Here is a 24,764-nt window from a genome sequence, read left to right as displayed (position 1 = left end):
CAATTGTTACACTTTAAGGTGTGTGTTCGATCAATATTTTTAGGTGTTACAAACATCAGCACAAACGCATACTACCATCTCCACTATAGTGGTGTAGTGTATAAAAATAGATAAAGATTTAAAAATAATTTTGACTTACTTTTTGATAAAGTTCTTTGTTATTTCTTTATTTAATTATTTACTTAATATATCCTTTTTTATCCATCTCTGCTAGTCACGAAATCATGAAAATTCTATTAATTATTTATTAAGACTTTTTGTGTTATCAATATACATACACAAATAACACAAAAACTAAATGCTAAATAAACAAATATATGCTAATTATCTATATAAAGAAGTAATAAAAAAAGAGAATTGTTTAAACAAAAAAAAATATATATTAATAAATAAAAAAATCTATAATAATAAGCCCACACAATGAAGAATAACATTTAAAGCTAAGTGCCATTAGAAAATTGTTAATATCTTGTATGTTTTATTATTAAAAAACAAAATTTATTAGGCGTTTGTAAAAGCAGTTTATGGACATCATTGTTTTAACAAATTTTTCCTCTGGGTTGCATAAAACTTTAAGTTTTCTTAACAAATCTACTAGCTAGGGTTTTATAGTTGAAACGAAAAGTCGAATTTTCGACTTTTTTCATTTAGTTAAAAGTCGACTTTTCGACTTTTTGCATTTTACTCAAAGTCGATTTTTCGACTTCTCGACTTTTTTCAGTTAGTTAAAAGTCGACTTTTAGACATTTTGCATTTTACTCAAAGTCGATTTTTCGACTTCTGGACTTTTTCAGTTAGTTAAAAGTCGACTTTTAGACTATTCGACATTTAGTATTTTGTAAATAGTCGACTTTTCCACTTTTTTTGACTTTTCTATTTTTTTTATTATTTTTGACTAAATAGTCGAATTTTTAACTTTTCGACTATTCTCGACTTTTTTCTACTTTTTCCGACTTTTCAACAATAACAGACTTTTTGACTATTTTAAACTTTTCGATAATTTCAGACTTGTCGACGATTTTTGACTTTTTCCGACTTTTTTCGACTTATCGGCTATTTTCCACTATTTCCGACTCTTCGACAATAACAGACTTTTTGACTATTTTCGACTTTTCGATCATTTCAGACTTGTCGACGATTTTCGACTTTTTTCGATTTTTAATTATTTTCGACTGTTTGACTATTTTTGACTTCTTCCGACTTTTCGACTATTTTCGACTTTTTAACTTTTTTTTGACTTTTTTCGACTTTTTTCACAGACGATAGTCGAGTTATCGACTTTTTTTGGAACAAAATAGTCGACTAGTACTGGGGTTCGATAGTTGCGACGAAAATACGACTTTTCGACTTTTTTGCATTTAGTTAAAAGTCGAATTTTCGACTTTTTCCATTTAATTAAAAGTCGACTTTTTAACTTTTTTATATTTTTCGACTTTTTCCGACGTTTTCCGACGTTTTTCGAATTCTTTCGGTTTTTTTCGACTTTTCGACTTGTTCTGACGTTTTTCGAATTTTCGACATTTTCCCACTTTTTTGACTCTTTCCTACTTTTCGACTTTTATTTACAAATTCGACTTTTCAACTTTTTCTATAGCCGAGTTGTCAAGTTATCGACATTTTTGGAACAAAATAGTCGACATCATTTTTTTTGACAAAATGTCGAAATTATTCGAAAGTCGATTTATAGAACCCTAATACTTATGTACCTACTCTACTACAGTTTGTACTTTAGTCTTAATAATGTACTAGATTATTGATTAAGCTATGATGTCGCTTATATATTAGAACATAGATTCGATAATAGTAAAATCAATAGTCTAACTATAGACCGTAGGCCGTATATACATAGTCTAAATTATAGATATATAGAACCTTGAGACTCGACAACAGATTAAACTACAGTAGAATAGAGTCTCTGCTTTAGATTAGATTGTAGCCATGACTATAGATTTTACCAGAGATTAGAATGCCAGCTGGACTACAGAATAGACTAATGATCTTGATTATAGATTATATAAACAATAGTGTCGACTATGTAGTCACTAATAGTGATAAGAAATAAGGGGCGCACAACAGGCCCGAGGAGATAGGTGTATTTGTAGATTTAAATTTAGTCTGGACTACAAATAAGACTATATGCTATAGAGTAGATAAAACTATATGTTATATAATAGACTATAGTCTCTTCTATAGATTGTAAACTGACACATTTACAGATTAGAGTAAAAAAATACAGTAATTCGGACTAAAGATTATGCTTTTATCTAAAATCCACAGATTTGATCCTAGTTTCGACTTTAGTTAGTTAGTTTGAAAAGGGGGAGATATACACATTAAATCCTAAGAAATACACCTAGGCCTCTATCGGACCTGTTGTGCGCTCCTTAACCAGTGCTAACGGGTGGAAATCGAACCGACCACCGACCGGTCTACCAAACTAGAACACTAACCTACCGGAGGCCACTAGTTTCGACTTAATATTAGATTATAATCCCGACTCTGTAAATCGGTCCTTCTTTATAAAGATTACATTATTGTCTTCACTGCAGATCAGTTTAGAGTCTGGATAGTTGGGTATAGATCATATTATAGATTACTGTGTAGAATCAACTACAGAAAAGACATTAAATATGTATAACCAAAAAACGAACTATATATTTGATATTTGTACAAATCGGTCCTTCTAAATATAGTTCAGACTATTGTCTTCACTACACATCTGATTATACTTTATATAGTTGAGTATATTTTCGATTATAGTGAACTAAATATAACTATTTAAAGTCAACTCTTTTTAAGTATTAATTATTACTGTAAATCGGTGCTTTAAGCATTTGTTGAAATATGTTTACTTTAATTTTGCTCAGTGTAACCATTCAAGCATTTACACAGGCGTTAAATGGTTAAGTTAATGAATTTAATAAAAATAAAATAAATATTATAAAAGAGTAGAATCAACCGGCCGCCAATAAAGTCAGCAAACATATTTAAACCCACTCTAAGTAAACATTTGTATGAACAAAAGTAAATTTGAAAATTATTAAGAAAAAAAATTGAAATTGAGATGAGATGGGTTGGGATTGTAGTGTATAAGTAAAAAAAAATATATATAAAACCAAAGAAGAAGAAGAAGATGATACACACAGTAATAAGAAATAACACTTTTGACTCAATTAAATTATTTAAACTCAAACTTAAACGCCTGCCTGCCTGCATGGTTGATCTAAGAATTTTCTCTATACTAGAGATTTAAATTTCATTATAAAATTATTTTTGTCTTTTTTTTTTTCATTTTTTATTGTATTCAGTTACATTTTCAAATAGTTAAACAAAGAATCAAGTTACTATCTGTAGCTTTTACAGAATAAACATAAATCTTTTGGGGTTAAAGATCTTTTTATTTAAACAACTCAAATTACGTGCGAAAATTTTGAGTTAAAGCTCAATTTATGATCACTTTTGGGGGGGATCTTGGGGAGAAGTAATTTGAAATTTAAACCTCATTTATTAAAGAAATTTCAAATGACTTAAAAATTTATTTAGTTGAGTTGAAAACGTTGAAAAGTTTAAATGATATCTTAAGCAAAAAAAAAAACGAGACACGAAAGATTTACAAAAAAAAAAAAGAAAATTAATAAAAAAATTATATATTAAAAAAAGAAATTTCATAAAAAAAAAAACGAAAAAACGCCATTAACTGTAAACCAAAGAAAAAACATAGAAAATGTATTATATTTAATAGCAAAACAATTTAATAAATATTTTGTATCTTTTGATGAATGAATGTGACAAAATTTCGACATCAATTGAGACAATTATTTAAACATTAATTTTAACTACTTTGCAAAAAAAAAACAAAACAGTTAATTGCCTATTTAACAAAAGACACAACAACAAAAAAAACAATAACATTTATTGAAAAATTTTCGCTCAATATTATTGATTTTATTATTAATATTGTAACAAACAACAAAAAAAAATGGTTTATTTACGCGATAGAGAACGGGAACGCGAACGTGATCGCATGCAAAAGCATGTTGAACGCATTATACATGATGAGGAATTCGGTGAAGAAAATGTCGAACAAGTCGATTCTGAATGGGCTGATTTTGAGAAATTTATTCATCAGTTACGCCAGCGACGCAGTAGTACAACATCAATGGAGGAAGAATTGCGACATGCCCAACGACAGCCACGCATTAAATCGCAAGCATTTTATCCTTGCCCACCGCCAGCTGAACACGGTCGTGACTCTGATTCATCATCAGATGATGATGATTCTTTTGGTTATCTCGATACTGCTGTAAGCATTAAAATATAGAAAAAAAACAAAACAAAAAAATCCTTTTTAAATAATTTGAAATTTTAATAGAAAAGTGTTTTTTTTTTAAGAAAAATTTTAAGAAGTGTATGTTACTGAGAGGGGAAATATAATTTTATTTAAAACATATCTTTAAAATCAAAAAAACATTTTTAAAGTTTTGAATAATGTGCTTCTTGTTTGAACAAAAAGTGTCCTCAGAAAAGTGCTTCAAATTGTTCGAGACAACAAAGTTTTTAACCAGCGCAAATATAACAATTATTCTGTGTATTATAATCTATAGAAAATACTTTAGTTTGGACTATAGTCTTGACTATAGAGCAGACTACAACATCGAATATCGTATAGGCTATATTGCCGATTATGATGTCAGCTATGTATAGATAAGATTATTATCTTGGTTTGTATATAGTCTTGACTATAAACCTGACTCGACTGTAGTCTACACAATTTTGTAGATTATAATGTAAATAAGATTATAGCGTGGACTATAGATCGAATGGTTTCATCTATAGACTAATATATAGTCTCGACTTAGTTTGAGACTATTGTCTCCTCTATAGAGATGACTGTTATTTGGACTTTAGAGCTAGATTTAATAAAGGCAAATTGACCCTTGTCATCGACTATAGAGAAAACAATTGACACGCCTATAAAAGAAACTATTGTCTGGACCCATGATTATAGAACAAACAATTGTCTCGACTATAGAACTCTCTAGAACATACCGAATATAGATCGAACTATTAACTTCACTAAAGATAATAGTAGAACTCTCTAGAACAGACTATTAACTAGACCGTAGAATAGACAATTGCTTCGTCTAGACTATTGTCCTTACTAATATCGACTATGGAGAAGACTGTAGACAGACTAGTTTCACGAATATAGAAAAGACTATTGTCTCGGCTATAGAGAAGAAAATTCCTCGAACATATTACATATTCATCTCTATCGTCAATAGAAGTAAAATTTTTGTTCCTTTGAAATTATCATTCCCCTTAAAGAGAAAGTTGCCATCGTGAACTTGTTGTGAACAATTCATTCACAATAGTTGATTTTGTATGTAACAGCTGATCAATGTTTACAAAAATCCATTAACAAATTTCACAACAGGCAAATTTTTTTCACGACAAACAAGTTAGACCTAGTTCACACTAGAAAACTTTTGTTGAGAAACTTTTGATTTTGTGTGTGAGAGAAAGAGATGCTTGATATTTCTTTCTCTTTCTCTCACACAAAAAAATCAAAAGTTTAACAAAAAAAAAAAAAAAAAAAAAAATTCTAGTGTGAACCAGGTCTTAGTGAATGAAAAGATTGAAAAGGAAAAATATTTCACATTAAATGTTGATTGGCGATAGGGGTGATTATCTCGATTTGTCTCTTCTATAGACCATTTTCTTGACTATACAACAGACTCTTGTCTCGACTATAGACTCGATTATGGAATTGACTATTGTCTCTATTAGACTATTTTCCTTACAATAGGGTCTTAATTATGGAACATACTAATATCTCAACTATAGAGCCAACTCCACATTCGACTTTAGATCAAACTGTTATCAAAAATATTAAAGAGACTATTGTCTTTCGACTATAAAGAAGAGCATTAATAGAAGAGACTAATATCTCGATTTGTCTCATTTATAAACCTATTAATTGACTATAGAAAATGCTATTGTCTCGACTATTGTCATTACTATAAGGCAGACTGTAGTCCTGATTATGGAACATACAAATGTCTGGACTATAGAGCAAACTTCACATTTGATCTTAGATTAGAATGATATCTATACTGTAGAATAGACTATTGTTTCACATATAGAGTATACTATTATCAGATCTCGACTGTAGAGCAGTCTATTACCTAACCTATAGATCAAACTATAGATCAAGCCTATACCGGTAAAGACTAGTGTCGCGACTGCAAAGAAGAGCTTTTAATATAGACCAGACTGTTGACTAGACTATTGATTGGACTATTAAGCAGAATATTATTCCGACTATAGATCAGAGAATAGGCTTGAATCTAAAGCATATTATCGTCTTGATTATAGAGCAGATTGTTCACACGACTATAGAACATCAAAACTTATTATTATCAAAACTATAATAAACTGTATAGTTGTCTCGCCTATAGAACAGACTTTTGTCTCGACTAGATAGAGATAGAGCAAACAGTAGCCTGGACTATGAAACAGACTATTGTCTGGACTATAGAGCAGATTTTTTTCAAGACAATGAAACGAACTATTCCTTATCCATTCTAACATACTACTTATGACAATCGATAAAAAAGCAGACTTTTGTCTTTACTAAAGAGCAGACTATACATGCGACTATAGAATAGATTTCTATAAAAACTATAAAACTGACTCTTGTAACAACCTACAACCAGACTATTGTCTTGAGTATAGAATAGACAATTTTTGGGCCATAAGACAGACTATAGATCAAGACTATAAAACAGCCCAATAAGGGCCTTATAAAACAATTTTTTTTTTTTTTGGAAAGTTTGCTTCATACCCCATTCATAAATTGTCATGAATAAGGCCCTAAGACCGTTTTTTAACATTTTAACATTAACTCTTAATTTTTTAAAAATTCATAAATTTAGTTTATTATTAATTTTTCTTTTTGCTTCACTCTATGTACAAAGCCATCAATTAACACCTTGTTATATTTATATTTATCTATAAATTTGTATTGAAATTTTTCGTTTAAAATGTTTATAAATTATTATAGGAAATCTTAAACAAACTTGTTTTCATTATTTTTTCTACTCAAATAAATATATTTTAATTTGATTGCCTCTATAGGTTTCTTTTCTTTCTTATAAAGTATTAATACGAAAATTATTGTTTATTATTGCCTCTTAAATAAAAAACACAAACACACACAGACACACACACCTATAATCTACAAGAAAGAAGCTTTAAGCACAGACTAATTCTTTTAAAAAAAATATAGGAATTTAATTTTCAACATATTCTTTTAACACTTTAAAATTCATATGATTTTGAAAAAGTATGCAAGAAAGAAATTAAAACAAAGAAACAATTTTTATGATTATAATCGTATTATAATTAAAAAAAAATTTTTATTATTTTCCTATTTGTAAAAATTTTTCAAAAATAATATTTTCTATTTATTCTTTATTGTTTAAATAGAATATAAGTAGTTGAAGAAAATTGTTTATAATAAATATTATATTTTGCTTATGTCTTTAGCTTTAGTTCTTAACAATGTGAAGGTAAAGGGCAAATTTTTTCTTTTCATTTTACAAAATTTATTTTATTTAATTATTATATTATTTCTTAAGGTGACCAGGTTTAGTGTTTTTTAGTAAAGTTATATGAATGCTTAGTCTGGACTATAGTCTTGACTATATAGTAAACTATAGTCTGAACTATAGAGCAAGTATAGTATAGACTTTAAAGTTGACTATAGTCTGGACTATAGAGTAAGCAGACTATAGTCTGGACTATAGAGTAAGCAGACTACAGTCTGGACTATAGAGCAGACTATAGTCTGGACTATAGAGCAAACTATAGTCAAGACTATAGAGCAGACTATAGTCTGGACTATAGAGCAGCCTATAGTCTGGACTATAGAGCAGACTATAGTCTGGACTATAGAGCAGGCTATAGTCTGGACTATAGAGCAGACTATAGTCTGGACTATAGAGCAGACTATAGTCTGGACTATAGATCAGACTATAGTCTGTGCTATAGAGCAGAATAAGGTCCGAACTATAGAGCAGAATATTGTCTGAAGTATAGTAAGGACTATAGATCACACTATAGTGTGGACTATAGAGTAGAGTATAGTCTGGACTAAGGAGAAGACTATAGTCTGGACTATAGAGCAGAATAAGGTCCGAACTATAGAGCAGAATATTGTCTGAAGTATAGTAAGGACTATAGATCACACTATAGTGTGGAATATAGAGTAGAGTATAGTCTGGACTAAGGAGAAGACTATAGTCTGGACTATAGAGTTGTGTATAACATGGACTATACAATAAGACTATAGTCTCGAGTATAAAGTAGACTACAACCTCGTCCATAGAGTAGATTATAGTCTGAACAATAAAGTAGACTATTGCCTGGTCTATAAAGTAAACTATAGTCTCGACTAGAGTAAACTATAGTAAACTATAGTCTAAATTATAGCCCGGAGTATAGAGCAGGATATAGTCTGGTTTATAGGGTAGACTATAGACTGGACTATAGGGTAGACTATAGTCTGGTTTATAGGGTGGACTATAGTCTCGACTATAAGGTAGACTATAGTCTGGACCATAGGGTAGACTATAGTCTGGACTATAGGGTAGACTATAGTCTGGACTATAGGGTAGACTATAGTCTGGACTATAGGGTATACTATAGTCTGGACTATAGGGTAGACTATAGTCTGGACTATAGGGTAGACTATAGTCTCGACTATAGAGTAGACTGTAGTCACGACTATATGGTGGACTATAGTCACGACTATATGGTGGACTATAGTCTTGACTATAGAGTAGACAGTAGTCTGGACTATAGGTTAGACTATAGTCTCGAATATTGAGTAGACAATATTCTGGACTATAGAGCAGTCTATAGTCCCGATTATGAATATGACTGTGGCCTAAACTGTGGAATGAAGAATATCAGGTTGTGCTAGATATCAAATTATATATTAGCATTAATTTTAAACACTGTCCCTAAATTGTCGATCAGAACTGTAGCAATTTATTAAAGAAAACATTGTTTTAAAAACAATTTATGTTTTACGAGTATTAATGAAACATTTTGTTGTATTTTTTTTTATTCTTTTCTGTTCTTGTACTCGCTGTTAGCCCTCAAGGGGGATCTATAACATTAAGAATCTCAAAAATATAAAGAATATTATTTCAACGAAATATCGTTTGCAATGCAAAAATAAAAAACACAGACAAAACAATAAACTACGACGAGTAACAAACATTTAAAATAATTCTTTATTCTTAATATTTTCTGTCTAATACTTCTTGGATTTTCTTCTTGTAATATTTTTCGGGTTTTGTGTGTTTTTCAATAATAATTTTCCACCAACAAGAAGAAAAAGCTCAACGAATGTTTTTAGTTTTCTCAAAGTTTTCGCAAATATTAGAACATAGAAGAACAATATTTGAAAAAAATAAAATTATAAAAACAAATAGTATTTAAATTTTAAAAACGGGAGTAATAAAAAAAGTTTTCAAATTAAAAAAAAAAATAATTAAAAAAATGGATTAAAAGCTAATGTTTCTAAATTTATTCAGAATTTTATGTAATAAATTTTTAACTAAAAAAATCAATAAATACAATAGTTAAAATGTATTGGAAAAATTTAAATCCCAATAAAGAATCCATAGTGTTTCAGCTAAAAGGTCTAACCTTAAAAAATTTATAAAAATTAACCTTTAAAAAGAAATTTTAAAAATATTAAGAAATTTTTGCTAAAATTAAAAATGTAATTTTTATACTATACAAAAGCTGCAGATCATAATAAAATTTGTTTAGCAGAAAAAAAAGAAAAGATTTTGAAATAATAAAAATTAATGTGACACATAAAAGCAATTGGGTTTGTTTAATTACAAAATTTTACAAAAAAATATTAATAAATTTATATTAAAAAAAACAAATTATTGCAAAGATAATGTAAAATTTTCAAAAAAAAGTGATCTAAAACAGATAAAAAATTATGAATTTTCAAAAAGAAAATTAAAAAACAACATGTTTTGCATGTTAAAACCAGGTGCATTTATGCTGCATCATACAAAAATTAATCATAATTTTTTCACTAAATAAATTATATAAGAAATTTAAACAAACAAAAAACCTTTAAAATACTAAATTTACAACAATTACAACTAGTTTTAAAACATATCTAGAAAAAAAACAAAATAAATCAATTTCTAACCTTAAAAAGAAATTAGCTCAACGAGCATAAATGCGTGACCAAGAAAATACCAACTATCAGCCTTCTATACCACATGCACGCCTTTTTCATTAGTTTTACTTTTGTTCGTTTTGAGGGTTTTTTTAAACCTAGTTCTTTTACATGTTCAAAAATATACCACCCGCTGAAGAATCCGAAGATGAATATATACGTGAATATGCTTTTGAGCCGGAGTTGTTAATAAATCGTGATGATTATTTGAAACAAGAACGTCAGACCGCCGCCTCATCATCATCGATATCAGCTGCGGAATCAGCGGCACGTTTAGACGATGCCACCGCATCGGGTTATTCACGTCGTGTTAGTTCCGACAGCTATCATGAGTACAAAACGCAAGTTGAAGTCGAAATTGAGGCTTTCTATCATGTAAGTGGATAAGGTTAAACTTGAGTTTAATTGAAAAGGTTTTATAGTAAACATCCACTGGAAAACACAAAGAGTCAGACCTATTTTGTTTAGATCTAGTTCATTTCTAGTTCAGTTCTAGGTCAGTTCTAGTTCAGTTCTAGTTCAGTTCTAGTTCAGTTCTAGTTCAGTTCTAGTTCAGTTCTAGTTCAGTTCTAGTTCAGTTCTAGTTCAGTTCTAGTTCAGTTCTAGTTCAGTTCTAGTTCAGTTCTAGTTCAGTTCTAGTTCAGTTCTAGTTCAGTTCTAGTTCAGTTCTAGTTCAGTTCTAGTTCAGTTCTAGTTCATTTCTAGTTCAGTTCTAGTTCAATTCTGTCTCAGTTCTGATTTTCAGTTCTGTCTTAAATTTGGTATCAAATAGGACTTAAATCTAATATAGAACATAGTTTATATATACCATTTATTTTTATGGCTATTTTCTTAGAATAATAGAAGTTTATATTTTTAATTTTTTGCAATACAAAACAATATTAATTTTAATAAATTCATATTTCAAAAGAAAACTACAAAACCACTTTCTATAATAAATTTAATAAACTTTAATATTTTTATTAAATTAATTTTAATTTTTCAAGCATTTCTATTTGAAAACAAATAGTAGAGAATGAGTGCAAATAAATAAAAAGCAAAAATTTAATAAATGCCTTAAAATACAAACTTGAAATCACTTGGTTTTATTTTTAAATTTATTTATTTTTCTTTATTTTTTATTTAATATTATTTTGTATGTCACTGCCATTGCAAATGTCTGTTTTTGAAAGTCTGTTCCGAACAAGAGTATGTCCCCCGTAGTTGCCTTTTAAATTTAACAATAATCACAAACGAAAAAAAAAACAGAAACCTAAATATTTTATTTACGAAATATTTACAGTCAGGTCTATGAATTAAATATAAATATATAAAAATTTCACATGTTTTTCTACACAAAAATTAAAGAAACAAATATAAAAATGCAACATGACAAAAAAAGAAAAAAAAAATACTTGTCTGCTTTTGAAAAAAGGAACTTTGCCAAGAAAAATATTCTTCTATAACAAGCAGACAAACGGACACATACATACAAACATACATATACAAATGAATACAATTATAACAAATTGCAAAATTTAAATATTTGTAAACACACTCAGGCTAATAAAAACAATAATAAAGAGGTTTAATTAGGTGTTAATGAAATAAATATAGAATTAATAGAAATAATTAATATTTATTTTATATAGTAATTAAAACAGCCTAACAATTAATGTAGTTGACATTACTTAATAATTACTACTAATACTACTTTATGCAACTAAGAGTTGTTTACAAACTCTGAAAATCTCTAAACAGCGCTGTCGGACTTTTTTTTTTGGCAAAACAAAAAAAACGCATAAAGTGCTAAAAGATGTTTCATTCATGAATTCATTTTAGCTAATAATGAAAAATATATAAATAAAGTAAGAAATAAATTAATATAAACTTAAATTTTTAGATTTTGAATATTAATCATTACACTCGTAATGATCTGACCTTTAAAATCTAAAAATTTAAAAAAAAAACTTACAATTTCTTTTCTTTACATCCATCATTATATTAATAAACCATTCAATGAAGACGTATACTTAACAATAATTCATGTTAATTATACGCTCTAGTATCTTATTAATGGCTACTTTTATATATAAACAATAATTTTATGAAAAGAGACCTTAAACTAAACAATATTTTTAAAATAAACCATTTACAAAGGCCAATAACAAAACAAACTCATTAAATAAACAAATTACAAAAGAAACTGCAAATAAAATGATAAAATTTCAATTAAATTAAAATATTTCAATACTTTTGTTTCAATATTTTTCCCTTCAGACAAGTTCCCTTGATTTCCTAACACTTTGTAAACATTTCTAATAATCAACACTCTATTTGTAAAATAAAAATTTATTAAAACTCATATTATTTACTTAGCTAATGAAAGGAAATACATATTTAATATTGACACTAACTAGTATGTAATCATGTATTTCTTTAATAAAATACCGTCTAATAAAACTTTTAATTGCAACAAAATAAAACCTGCCTCCTGCTAAAATTTACAATGTCGACAAAAAACCAAACAATAATAATTTGCCATTTTGTTTGTTTATGTGTAATTACGGTTATTTACACATGTGTTTTTTTGTTGTTTTAAAACAATAACAATTAAAACGTCACTAGCTCTCTTCTAGTCTATTTTTCTTTCTCTTTCTCCTCCTATCTACTACTTATTTATTCTATGAAACTGAACTATTTTTAAAATTTTATTTATTTACGTTTTTTTGTTGTCGTATACTTTGCCATTTTTTAATTGTTATGTGTGTGTGTTTTTTTCTTATTTATTATTATTGCTGTTGTTTCTTTTGTTTTGTCCACATTTCAAAATTAAAATGCATAAAATGCTAATTTGTTATTTTATTTTAGTTTAATTTTCTTTTTATAAAAATTTTTAAAAATAAAGTAAAACAGTTTGGCAAATAGTTTTAGATATAGAGTTAAAAAATCGGTTTAATTACATGCAATTAGACCTTGATAATCTTATAATGTTAGAATATACTGAAAAAACGTGGGGTATTATCAAAAGGAGATGTTTAATGTAATTTAGCCCACGTCACATTACGTTTGGTTCATCCCACAGCGACTAAACTATAGACTAGACTATAGACTAGACTTTAGACTAGACTTTAGACTAGACTATAGACTAGACTATAGACTAGACTAAAGACCAGACTATAGACTAGACAATATACTAGACTATAGACTACACTATAGACTAGACTATAGAATAGACTAGACCATAGACTAGACTAAAGACTACACTATAGACTAGACTAAAGACTACACTATAGACTAGACCATAGACTAGACTAAAGACTACACTATAGACTAGACTATAGACTAGACTACAGACTAGACTATAGACTAGACTATAGACTAGACTATAGACTAGACTATAGACTAGACTATAGACTAGACCATAGACTAGACTATAGACTAGACTATAGACTAGACTATAGACTAGACTATAGACTAGACTATAGACTAGACTATAGACTAGACTATAGACTAGACTATAGACTAGACTATAGACTAGACTATAGACTAGACTATAGACTAGACTATAGACTAGACTATAGACTAGACTATAGACTAGACTATAGACTAGACTATAGACTAGACTATAGACTAGACTATAGACTAGACTATAGACTAGACTATAGACTAGACTATAGACTAGATTATAGACTAAACTATAGACTAGACTGTAGACTAAACTATAGACTAGACTATAGACTATAGACTAGACTATAGACTAGACTATAGACTAGACTATAGACTAGACTATAGACTAGACTATAGACTAGACTATAGACTAGACTATAGACTAGACTATAGACTAGACTATAGACTAGACTATAGACTAGACTATAGACTAGACTATAGACTAGATTATAGACTAAACTATAGACTAGACTGTAGACTAAACTATAGACTAGACTATAGACTATAGACTAGACTATAGACTAGACTATAGACTAGACTATAGACTAGACTATAGACTAGACTATAGACTAGACTATAGACTAGACTATAGACTAGACTATAGACTAGACTATAGACTAGACTATAGACTAGACTATAAACTGGATGATAGAGCAGACTATATACTACCTATTTTTATCTATTTATCTATTTATCTATTTATCTATCTATCTATCTGTCTATCTATCTATCTATCTATCTATCTATCTATCTATCTATCTATCTATCTATCTATCTATCTATCTATCGGTTTTATGACTTCCCTCATATGACAGTGGACAATTTTCACAATTAGAGCGATAAAACTAAATATTTAATGATTTTTTTTACGAATTAACAAAAAAAACTTTATTATATCATCTTTTTAACTAAATTTTTAAAAATGAGAACAAAACTAATATAAAATGATTTATACTTGTAATTTTAAACTAATCAAACTATTGTATTAGCATTATTAAAATAGAAATAAATTACTAGTATAATTTATAGCCATTCAAAATTAGTCAAGAATAAAACTAAACGTCTGGACATAACCCAGCAAATGTTCTAGTTTTCGAAAAGAATTCAACGACACTAATTAAGATTTGGTGGATTTTCCGTTTGTTTATGTGCAAAATTATTTTTAAATTAAAATCTTTTTCAATGTCATTTAATGACGTCTGCTGTCTTTTATACATATACATATATAGAATATTTATAAGAAATTCATAAACACAAATATTGCTCAGTTCCTATTTGATGCTGATGGCAACAGAAGTAAATTGGAAAAAAGCAATTGGGATATTTTATGTTCGAGTTAGTTTAGAGAATGAGTAAGTTTTGTTTGCAAAAAACAAAAATGTATGTGATTTAAATGTTCATTAACCCGATATATTGATGAGCAAAATATTGAGATAGATTTATTAAATCAATTTAATATCTATTTATTATAAAGCGATGGTTGCACTTATTTTAATATAACTTAAGATTGATTTGCCCGATTTAAAGAAGTTTAATATGTAAAAACTAAAAGCATTTAAAGAACAACATTGCAGCATAGCGCAAAGAACAGCAAGTTTGGCATCACAGTTTTAGGATGCCACACTTTTTTAGAAAGCTGTGCTTTTCCTTTGTAGTTTTAAATATTTATTTAAATTCTTATTTAAACATTTTTCTGGGTTTTACGTTTTCTATATTATCAATAAATTATTAAAAGATTTTCTTTTTATTATTGTTCATATATTGGAAACTCATAAAACAAGAAATTTATTACTTTCGATTTATAAAATAAAAATTCTAAAGTAATTTCTTTTCAACAGAAATTTTAATAATTTTTCTAATAATAGACAATAGTTTCTAAAGAAAACTATTTAGTTTTTCTAATAATTTCTAATTACAAATTTATTAATAAATTGTTTTCAATAATTTTTTATATAGATGTATGGCCGTTATACCAAAGATTTAGGAGAATTTGCCAAAGATGAAGCCAGAAAACTCAAATTACTTGAAAAACGACGAAAATTGGAGGACAAACAGAGGAATAAGGTAAGTTGTAGATAAGAATACTATTAACTTCCTATTTATCACTTTTTTTTTACTAAAAACAACTATTCTTTAAAACAAACACTGGATTAAACAAGAAAATAATAATAATATTTAAAAAAATTATATAAACAATAAGCGAACAATATTTTTAAGGTAAACATATAAAAAAATAAATATAAAGTTATGTTATTATTTTTATTTAAATGACGTAGTAGATTTCTTTTAATAGTTTATTAAAAAATTCAATTAAAGTAAAACCTGCATTAAATATTTATTTGTAAAATTAGCTTGTATTTTAACTAAATATTTGTATTTTTATTTCAAAGTCATTTATAAAGTCAATTTATACAGCTGATATATATTTTAGAAATTATTAGATATGTTTATATTTTTTTTAGTTCTAATAATACAAATTTAGTAGTTTAGTTGAATTTATTTTTTTAAATATTTCTATTCCGTTTGTGGTTTAATAAAAACAGTGTTGAAATAAAGCGTTTTTTTTTTGAGGTACTTTTGTTGCCAAAACCTTAGACTTTACATTTATTTGAATTCATTAAGAGCAGGTTTTTGAGTTGGTAATCAAATGTCAATTAATAGTCAGATTAGTTAATCTAAAAATAAATTTAATCTGATGTTTATTCCCTTTGATGTTTTTGAGTACAAGACTGAAATTCGCAGGGTTGCCATACAAAAATAAACATTGTTTGTTATCAAAACAATGAATGTTTTATAAAAAAAGAGAAAGACAATTGAAAATTAATGAAAACTTAAATTTAAAACAAAAATATATATTGTGAAGTCCCCATAATTTATACTTATAAATAAATTAAACATCAGCTGCTTACACTTTTGCATTTCTTTCTCAAGTTTAAACCACCTCCATTGGGCGCTTAAACTATCAAACAAAATTAACTAATTGAGTACTCAAAAACAACTTTGGAGGATTAATTTTAATTTAATCCCTAATCCTTCATCTTAAAATTGACCCTAAACATTGTATGATAATCCATTACATTAATTTTACCCTACACCAATATATAGTGAGGAGGGTATTATGCGTTTGTGCTGATGTTTGTAACACCCCCAAAAATATTGGTCCTACACCCCCAAATTTACCAATCACCTCAGAATCACTTTTTGAGTCGATTTAGCTTTATCCGTCCGTTTGTCTGTCTGTGTGTTCATGTAAATCTTGTGCACACGAGATAATTTAATGCAATTCGACTTACTTACTTTTCTCTTGGTCCAAGGACGAACGCTATTGAAAATGGGTCCATTATTTTACCTATCCCCCATACAACGGTACCCTTCGAATAGAGCCCTTGGGCTCATAATTACGTTAAATGTACTATTATGTCAGCAAATAAACGGCAAAACTTAATTTAATAGAACTTCAAATGACACTACCGATTTTTTTAATGATCGGACTTCAACCTACAAACTCCCCTTCAGAAGTCATTTTAAGGTCAAAATTTCATTATAAACACTAATAACACGATTAAATTATACATAAATAACTTTGAAGTAGACGAAAATTCCTCTACCAACGTTTATAAGGATAGACCCATAATTACCCCTACTCCCTACTTATTATTATAAAATCGCTAAATTAGCTTAATTTCTCTGCCAAAATTTCTGGCAGCACAGTGGCATCATGTTTGTTTACACTCGCGAGAAGAAAGATGCATGATCTTAATCCTTTGTGTCTACTCAGAATACGTACCATCATACTAACCTAAGGCTTGCTGATTTTGATTAAGGTCTGCTCACCTTTATCCACCGTATTCAATTCAAGATTCCTTATGAGATTCTCTCGAACATTTTTTTAATTCTACCTTGTTGCGTCCCTTAATAGCTATTACATTCGCCCCCCGAGTAGCCTGATACCCTTATAATGTAAACCTTACCTATGTTGGGCCTTACAGGCGTGCAACTTATTATAATCCAATTTACGCATTCTGCTATTGTTTGGACTTCTGCATAAACCTAATGTTGTGATTGGGTATAGTTTGGTTGCTGGAGATTCGATATAGAACCCCACACTTTTATCCCCCAATTAAGAGTTATCCGTTTAGCAACGGATTCCTACGGATATTCCTGTAATGTTCCGCTTAACCAAGACACTCTATCTGGGATCAGTGTTACAAACTTTCCGGCATGTATCCGACGATTAAGATGACGTGACATATAACCGATTTTGACCAGTTCACTAATGTCATGAGCCGTTTCAGTGTTTTCTTTAACAAATTAAATGCAATAAACTAAAATTGTTTTCAAAATCTTCAGAAAGCTAATTTTGCTAAAAACGCTTTATTTCAATACTGTTAAATTTCGTACCATTGTTGCCACCATTTTCTTGCTATCTTTCTCTATTTCTTTAACTTTTTTTCTCTCTATATTGAAAACAAACAAAAAAAACAAAAATTTAAATTAAAACAAATTGATTATAAAGTAGCAGAACTGGGAAATACTTTCAGGAACTCTTAGGTAAACGCAAATCACGTGCATTTAAAGTAGCATCATGGATATGGAAACATACATTTGCCCGTCTTGGGGAAGATTGGGTATTTTTAGCCTTATTAGGTATTATAATGGCCCTGCTATCGTATGTCATGGACAAGGGCATTTCAATATGTACCAGTGGTAAGTAAAAATTAAAAATAAAGGATTTTTTGAATTGTTAACTAAAACTCTTTCATTTTTTAGCTCGTGTTTGGTTATATCGCGATTTAACCTCACAACCTATAGCTCAATATTTTGCCTGGGTTTCCCTGCCTGTCTGTTTGATTTTATTCTCCGCTGGTTTTGTACATTTAATAGCACCACAAAGTATAGGTAAGTTGGATCGTTTTTTTTATTTTTTCAATAATTAATATTTGTATTTATTTCTAAATTAGTTATTTTTTGTATTTAAGCTTTAATTTAAAAACATTTAAGTAAAGTAATTTTGTTGTAATTGTAGTTTTTAATCTAATCACATTTGTTTTTTCTTATTTTTTAACAATTTTCTATAAACTACTAAATTTTTTTACTTACTTACTTTACTTTAATGGTTATAAATATTTCAAATTACTTATATTTTTAGAATTTTTAATGAAAATATTGTTCAAACTAAATTTTTAATACATCGTAAAAAAATCACCTCTGTAACGCAGAGTTGCCATAAATTAATAATGTAAATAAACGTTATATGGCCACTTTGTTAGGTTTTAATTCAATCAATCCAAAAAGAATAGTTCCTTGGACTTTTTTCGACTATTTTTTACTTTTTTCGAATTTTTCCGAAACGGGTTAATTGGCTATCGTCATTCAAAGGCCGAATTAAGTAATTCAACTGAACATGGAAATATGGTATAAGATTAAACAAATAATTTGTTCCAATAATCGTTCTTGTATAAAAAAAGCTGAAAAAATTAAACATTACGAAACCTAAATGCCAAATCTACCATTAAGATTACATTATCTGAATTTAACATTGTTTGGAGCCATTATTTAGATGTTTTAAATTAGGGTTCTATAGTTGAAACCAAAAGTCGACTTTTCTCATTTAGTTAAAAGTCGACTTTTTGCATTTAGTTAAAAATCTACTTTTCGACTTTTTGCATTTTAAGGAATTTAGATTTTTCCAATTTACGACTTTTTTCTTTAATTAAAAATCTACTTTCAGATTTTTAGTATTTTAAAAAATAGACTTTTTCGGACTAGTCGACTTTTTCCTACGTTTTTCGAATATCAGATTTTTCCACATTTTTCGATTTTTTTACTTTTTCCGACTTCTTTTAACTTTTTCCGACCTTTTTCGATTTTCCGACTTTTTTACTTTTTCCGACTAATTTCGATTTTAAAGAAAGCCGATTTTCCCACTTTACGACTTTTTTCTTTAATTAAAAGTCTACTTTTAGTATTTTATAAATAGACTTTTTTCGGACTATTCGACTTTTTCCGACGTTTTTCGAATTTCCGATTTTTTGACATTTTTCGATTTTTTGACTTTCCGACTTCTTTCAACTTTTTTCTATCTTTTTCGATTTTCCGACTTTTTTCTACTTTTTCCGACTATTTTCGACTTTTTTCCGACTTTTATTTATAAATTCGACTTTTTTCATTTTGGAACAAAATAGTCGACTTCGACTCATCGACAAAAAGTTAATTGTTCGATTATTCGAAAGTCGATTTATAGAACCCTATTTTAAATATATATTTTTTTTCAGAACTGTAAAGGACTAAAACTAACTTATTAAACCCTGAAAATATTAATTTATTAATTACTTTATGATATTAGTAGAAAAACGTTCGTAAATGCACTAATATTGCAACAAATCGAACAAAGGTTTAGTCGCAAAAATGGCATCGCTGTTTCAGCCTATAAACAATGATGCCATACATTGTTGCTGCTGAAATATCATTACATTTTCAGTAATGCCAAGTTTACAGTATTTGCAAACGTTATTTTTCTACTAACACATAAGCCTAAAAGTATGCCCCTGAATTTATTTTTAAGCCTACTAACAAACTGCATGCAATTGTTTTGATTTAGTTTTAAAGGTTTTCTTTATTGCTTTTTGTGTAAAATTTTGTTTTGTTAAATACCCAATCAAATTTTCTGTTAACTAGGTTCCGGTATACCCGAAATGAAAACAATTTTACGTGGTGTGGCCTTAAAAGAATATTTAACATTTAAAACATTAGTGGCCAAAATTGTTGGTTTAACGGCAACTTTGGGCAGTGGTATGCCATTAGGAAAGGAAGTAAGTATTTAAATTGGTAAAATCTCATGCATACTTTTTGGAATAAACTCATCAAAAAAAATATTCCATCCAACTTCTAGGGTCCATTCGTACATATAGCAAGTATTGTAGCACAATTATTAAGTAAGCTAGTAACATCATTCCAAGGTATCTATGAAAATGAATCGCGTAATTCAGAAATGTTAGCAGCCGCCTGTGCCGTGGGAGTAGGCGCCTGTTTTGCAGCACCCGTAGGAGGTAAGTTTAGAATTGTAATGAAATCATCTTTAAACTAAGAATATTTGTTTTTGCAATATCGCAGGTGTCTTGTTTAGCATAGAAGTAACTACCACTTATTTTGCTGTGCGCAATTATTGGCGTGGTTTCTTTGCGGCCGTTTGTGGTGCTACCGTTTTTCGTTTGTTGGCCGTTTGGTTTCAAAATGCCGATACAGTGCGTGCGGTATTTTTAACTAATTTCACCACCGAATTTCCTTTTGATCCTCAGGAGTTATTTGTTTTCGCTTTAATGGGGTGAGTTTGTATACGTTGATACTTTCTTAAGGATTTTTTCTTTATTTTCGTACTTTTTTTACGTTTTAGTGTTGTTTGTGGTTTAGGCGGTGCTGCTTACGTTTGGGTCCATCGTCGTTATGTGTTATTTATGCGTTCAAATAAGAAAATGAATAAATTTTTACAGAAAAAGTAAGTAGAATTTTAAAATTCTTAAATTTACTAAAAATTCGACATCAAAATTTATCTTTTATTTCTCAAATTTCGTTTTCCAGTCGCTTTTTGTATCCCGGTTTCTTGGCTTTATTGGTTTCAACTCTATCCTTTCCCTTAGGCACTGGACAATTTATTGCCGGTGAATTGGGCACCCACGAACAGGTCACACAATTGTTTAGCAATTTCACTTGGAGTCAGGATTATTTGACGGTGGAACAGGCAGCCATTGTTACGCATTGGATGACACCCTACACAAATGTTTTCATCAATTTATCCTGTTATGTGCTATTCACGGTAATTCTAACCTCAAATATTTATATATCTTTAGCTAAACGAAAACTTGTCTTCTTTCAGTTTCTATTTTCTATTGTGGCTTCCACCATACCAGTTCCCTCGGGTATTTTTATTCCCGTATTTAAAATTGGTGCCGGTCTGGGACGTTTAATAGGTGAAAGTATGCATCTGTGGTTTCCTTCAGGTGTGCGCTATGGTGGCCGTCTTTCACCTATAATCCCAGGGGGTTATGCTGTTGTGGGGGCAGCCGCTTTCTCAGGAGCTGTTACCCATACTGTTTCTGTAGCTGTTATAGTGTTCGAAATGACTGGCCAGATAACTCATGTAGTGCCTGTTATGATAGCTGTGCTTATTGCCAATGCCATAGCTGCTCTTCTGCAACCGTCCATGTATGATAGCATTATTTTAATTAAAAAATTGCCCTATCTGCCCGATTTATTGCCCTCTTCCTCGGGCATGTACAGCATATATGTAGAAGATTTTATGGTGCGTGATGTCAAGTATATTTGGCAGAATATTTCATATCAAAAACTCAAAGAAGTTTTAAAAGCCAATAAAACCTTGCGTTCCCTGCCCTTGGTAGATAATCCCGATAATATGATCTTACTGGGTTCCGTACAACGCTATGAACTTATTAAAATGATAGAGAAACATATTGGCCGCGAGAAACGTATGGAAATGGCACAAAAATGGCATAAGGAAGCCGAAGAGAGAGCCCGCGAAGAGGAGCGCAAAAAACTTGAGGCTGAACAGAAAATGAGACGTCCCTCACGTTTTGAGGTTCTGCCTGCTCCCGATATCATAAGTTTGCGTCAAATAGCCAACGATGAAATGTTACCACCCAAAAAGAAACAAGAATCTTTAAATAATACTTTACAACCTCGCAAATCGATTTTGAAAAAGACAAATTCCTTTAATCTTAAAGCCTTCGCACCTACCTCATTACACAGTCCTAACATAACGCCATATACCACGATAACTGGCACCGAATACCGCATACGCAATGCCTTTGAGGCGATATTTAAAAAATCTACCACCTTGCAAGATGTTCAACCGGCCGCAGGAGATGCGGGCAATATATCGGCCGCCACTAGTGCGGGCGATATGACACCGGGTACTCCGTCGGTGCACAGGACACCCAGTACACCGGGCATATCGAAAAAAGTTCAATTGGTGAGTTTTGTAATTCTTTACATTTTTATGTACTTTTTTGTTCGCTTTTGGTTGTGGTTTTGCATGGTTTATGTTTTTAATACATTTTCAAATATTTATAATATTTTTTAATGTGTGTTTTGTTTAAATATTAATAAAACTTATTTTTAATAATAATTACAAAGCAAGCACAAACCTCATCTGAGGGATCAGATGTTACAACTGAATATATGGTAATTGTTTTAGAAATAAACTGCATGTTCCCTTTTTAACATTGTATTCATTTTAGTTTAGTTCTAGTTCAAGTTCAGTTCTAGTTCAGTTCTAATTCAGTTCTATTTCAGTTCTAGTTCAGTTCTAGTTCAGTTCTAGTTCAGTTCTAGTTCAGTTCTAGTTCAGTTCTAGTTCAGTTCTAGTTCAGTTCTAGTTCAGTTCTAGTTCAGTTCTAGTTCAGTTCTAGTTCAGTTCTAGTTCAGTTCTAGTTCAGTTCTAGTTCAGTTCTAGTTCAGTTCTAGTTCAGTTCTAGTTCAGTTCTAGTTTAATTCTAATATTTTTTCTGGTAGAATATCTCATCATTTCATTCCTCCGATACATGACTCACTGTATTATTTACTAAAAAATTCAATTGCAAAATTAAATATTTGCAAGCAAGTACCAGGCGGTACCCAGCTCAAACAACAAGAAAAAGTCCACTTAAATCATTTAACCACCACCAAAACTTTCACTTCCAAATGGAGAAGAATTCACGATCAAAGTAAAAGAAATGCCAAAAATAATAAGCTCAATACAGCAAACGAAGAAATCTCACCCGGAACTACACCCGAATTGCAACCTTTAAGATCAATATTGATAAATAACAAAATTAGTAAAGATGCCTACTATCACAATCTCACAGAGGCAGAATTTGACGCTAAAGTATTAGAAAATACAAAAGAGAATCAAATCAATAAACCTTCGATTAAAACAATTCTAAAGAAACATGATAATCTAAAAACTATTCTAAAACAAGCTCAACAATTAGAGGAGACAAAGCCGCCTCCCCAGCAAATGCCCAATCATAAGGGAACCTTGGAAAGTGTAAATGAAAAAGGAAATTTAAAAAAAGAGAATGACAATGTAAATGAGAGTAATGCTGAATTAAGTAATAAAGAAAACGATCTTACCGAAAAGCCTCTAGATGAGGTAGGTTGAGTAGATGAATTTGTCTAAAATTTATATTGAAAAATATGAAGAAAATTGGTAGGTTTTGTTTTTAAAACTCTGCTTTTTCCCCCTAAATGCATGCTGCAGCTTGAAAAGGAAAAGAGTTTTATGGGAAGTCAAGATTTAAGAAGTCATGAGGATGCCATGGTAGGTGCTTTGAGAAATGCAGTAAAAAATGTTTTTTATTGTTTTTACTAATAACTTAATTCATACTAATGGTTCTGGTTTTTATGTAGATCACACATTTTAATGTATATTTTGTTTTCTCTTTCTTTTCTATTTCCTGTCTTTTATTTTCTACTGTTATTCACTTAAAAAACAAACTGTATGTATGTAATGTATAAAATTCTTATATATAGTCCTATAAAAGCAGTATTAAAAAAGTTAGATTGGTATGTGGGTTATACAAATGAATTGATTGGGGATTTATTTTACCTTTTTCATATAATTTTTTGTTATTGTTTAACTTTGTAGCCTCGAGAACGTGTCATCGATATGTCACCGGAAGATCAAAAGAAATGGGAAATGGAAGAAATGCAAAAGCCTATTGATTTGGACAAAGCTAATGTTCATATCGATCCCTCACCATTTCAATTGGTCGAACGTACTTCCATACTCAAAGTTCATTCCCTGTTCTCTATGGTCGGCATCAATCATGCCTATGTTACCAAAATTGGCCGTTTAGTGGGTGTGGTCGGTCTTAAAGAGGTAAGAATTGTAATTAATTAAGAGAATTGATTAAAAACTTGTCTATAGTCTAGTCTATGGTCTAGTCCATAATCTAGTCTATAGTCTAGACTATAGACTAGTCTATAGTCTAGTCTATAGTCTAGTCTATAGTCTAGTCTATAGTCTAGTCTATAGTCTAGTCTATAGTCTAGTCTATAG

The 24,764-nt window shown here is 29.5% G+C and overlaps 1 protein-coding gene across 10 annotated transcripts in view; it reads left to right on the top strand.

The window, feature by feature from the left end:
- LOC111685943 (chloride channel protein 2) overlaps nt 1-24,764 on the top strand; it is a 35,323-nt gene that overhangs the window by 9,344 nt on the left and 1,215 nt on the right. Inside the window, exons 1-15 of one of the 10 annotated variants that reach the window (XM_046948495.1) lie at nt 3,669-4,303; nt 15,665-15,772; nt 18,250-18,415; nt 18,479-18,607; nt 20,387-20,520; nt 20,601-20,757; nt 20,822-21,032; nt 21,102-21,203; nt 21,287-21,521; nt 21,582-22,694; nt 22,859-22,906; nt 23,322-23,855; nt 23,964-24,023; nt 24,236-24,268; nt 24,351-24,584. In XM_046948495.1, coding sequence (XP_046804451.1) covers nt 3,980-4,303; nt 15,665-15,772; nt 18,250-18,415; nt 18,479-18,607; nt 20,387-20,520; nt 20,601-20,757; nt 20,822-21,032; nt 21,102-21,203; nt 21,287-21,521; nt 21,582-22,694; nt 22,859-22,906; nt 23,322-23,855; nt 23,964-24,023; nt 24,236-24,268; nt 24,351-24,584 — 3,588 coding nt within the window. In that variant the 5' untranslated portion in view covers nt 3,669-3,979. Of the gene's footprint in view, nt 1-3,668; nt 4,304-10,164; nt 10,655-15,664; nt 15,773-18,230; nt 18,416-18,478; nt 18,608-20,386; nt 20,521-20,600; nt 20,758-20,821; nt 21,033-21,101; nt 21,204-21,286; nt 22,695-22,858; nt 22,907-23,321; nt 23,856-23,963; nt 24,024-24,235; nt 24,269-24,350; nt 24,585-24,764 lie in introns of those variants that run through there. The other 9 variants (XM_046948500.1, XM_046948496.1, XM_046948499.1 and 6 more) reach the window with 9 other exon arrangements.

The sequence above is a fragment of the Lucilia cuprina genome, chromosome 4 (assembly GCF_022045245.1).
Source record: "Lucilia cuprina isolate Lc7/37 chromosome 4, ASM2204524v1, whole genome shotgun sequence".
Taxonomy (NCBI): Eukaryota; Metazoa; Arthropoda; class Insecta; order Diptera; family Calliphoridae; genus Lucilia; species Lucilia cuprina.
The sequence above is the reverse complement of the archived record's forward strand: the minus strand, read 5'-3'. Positions and strand labels throughout refer to the sequence as shown.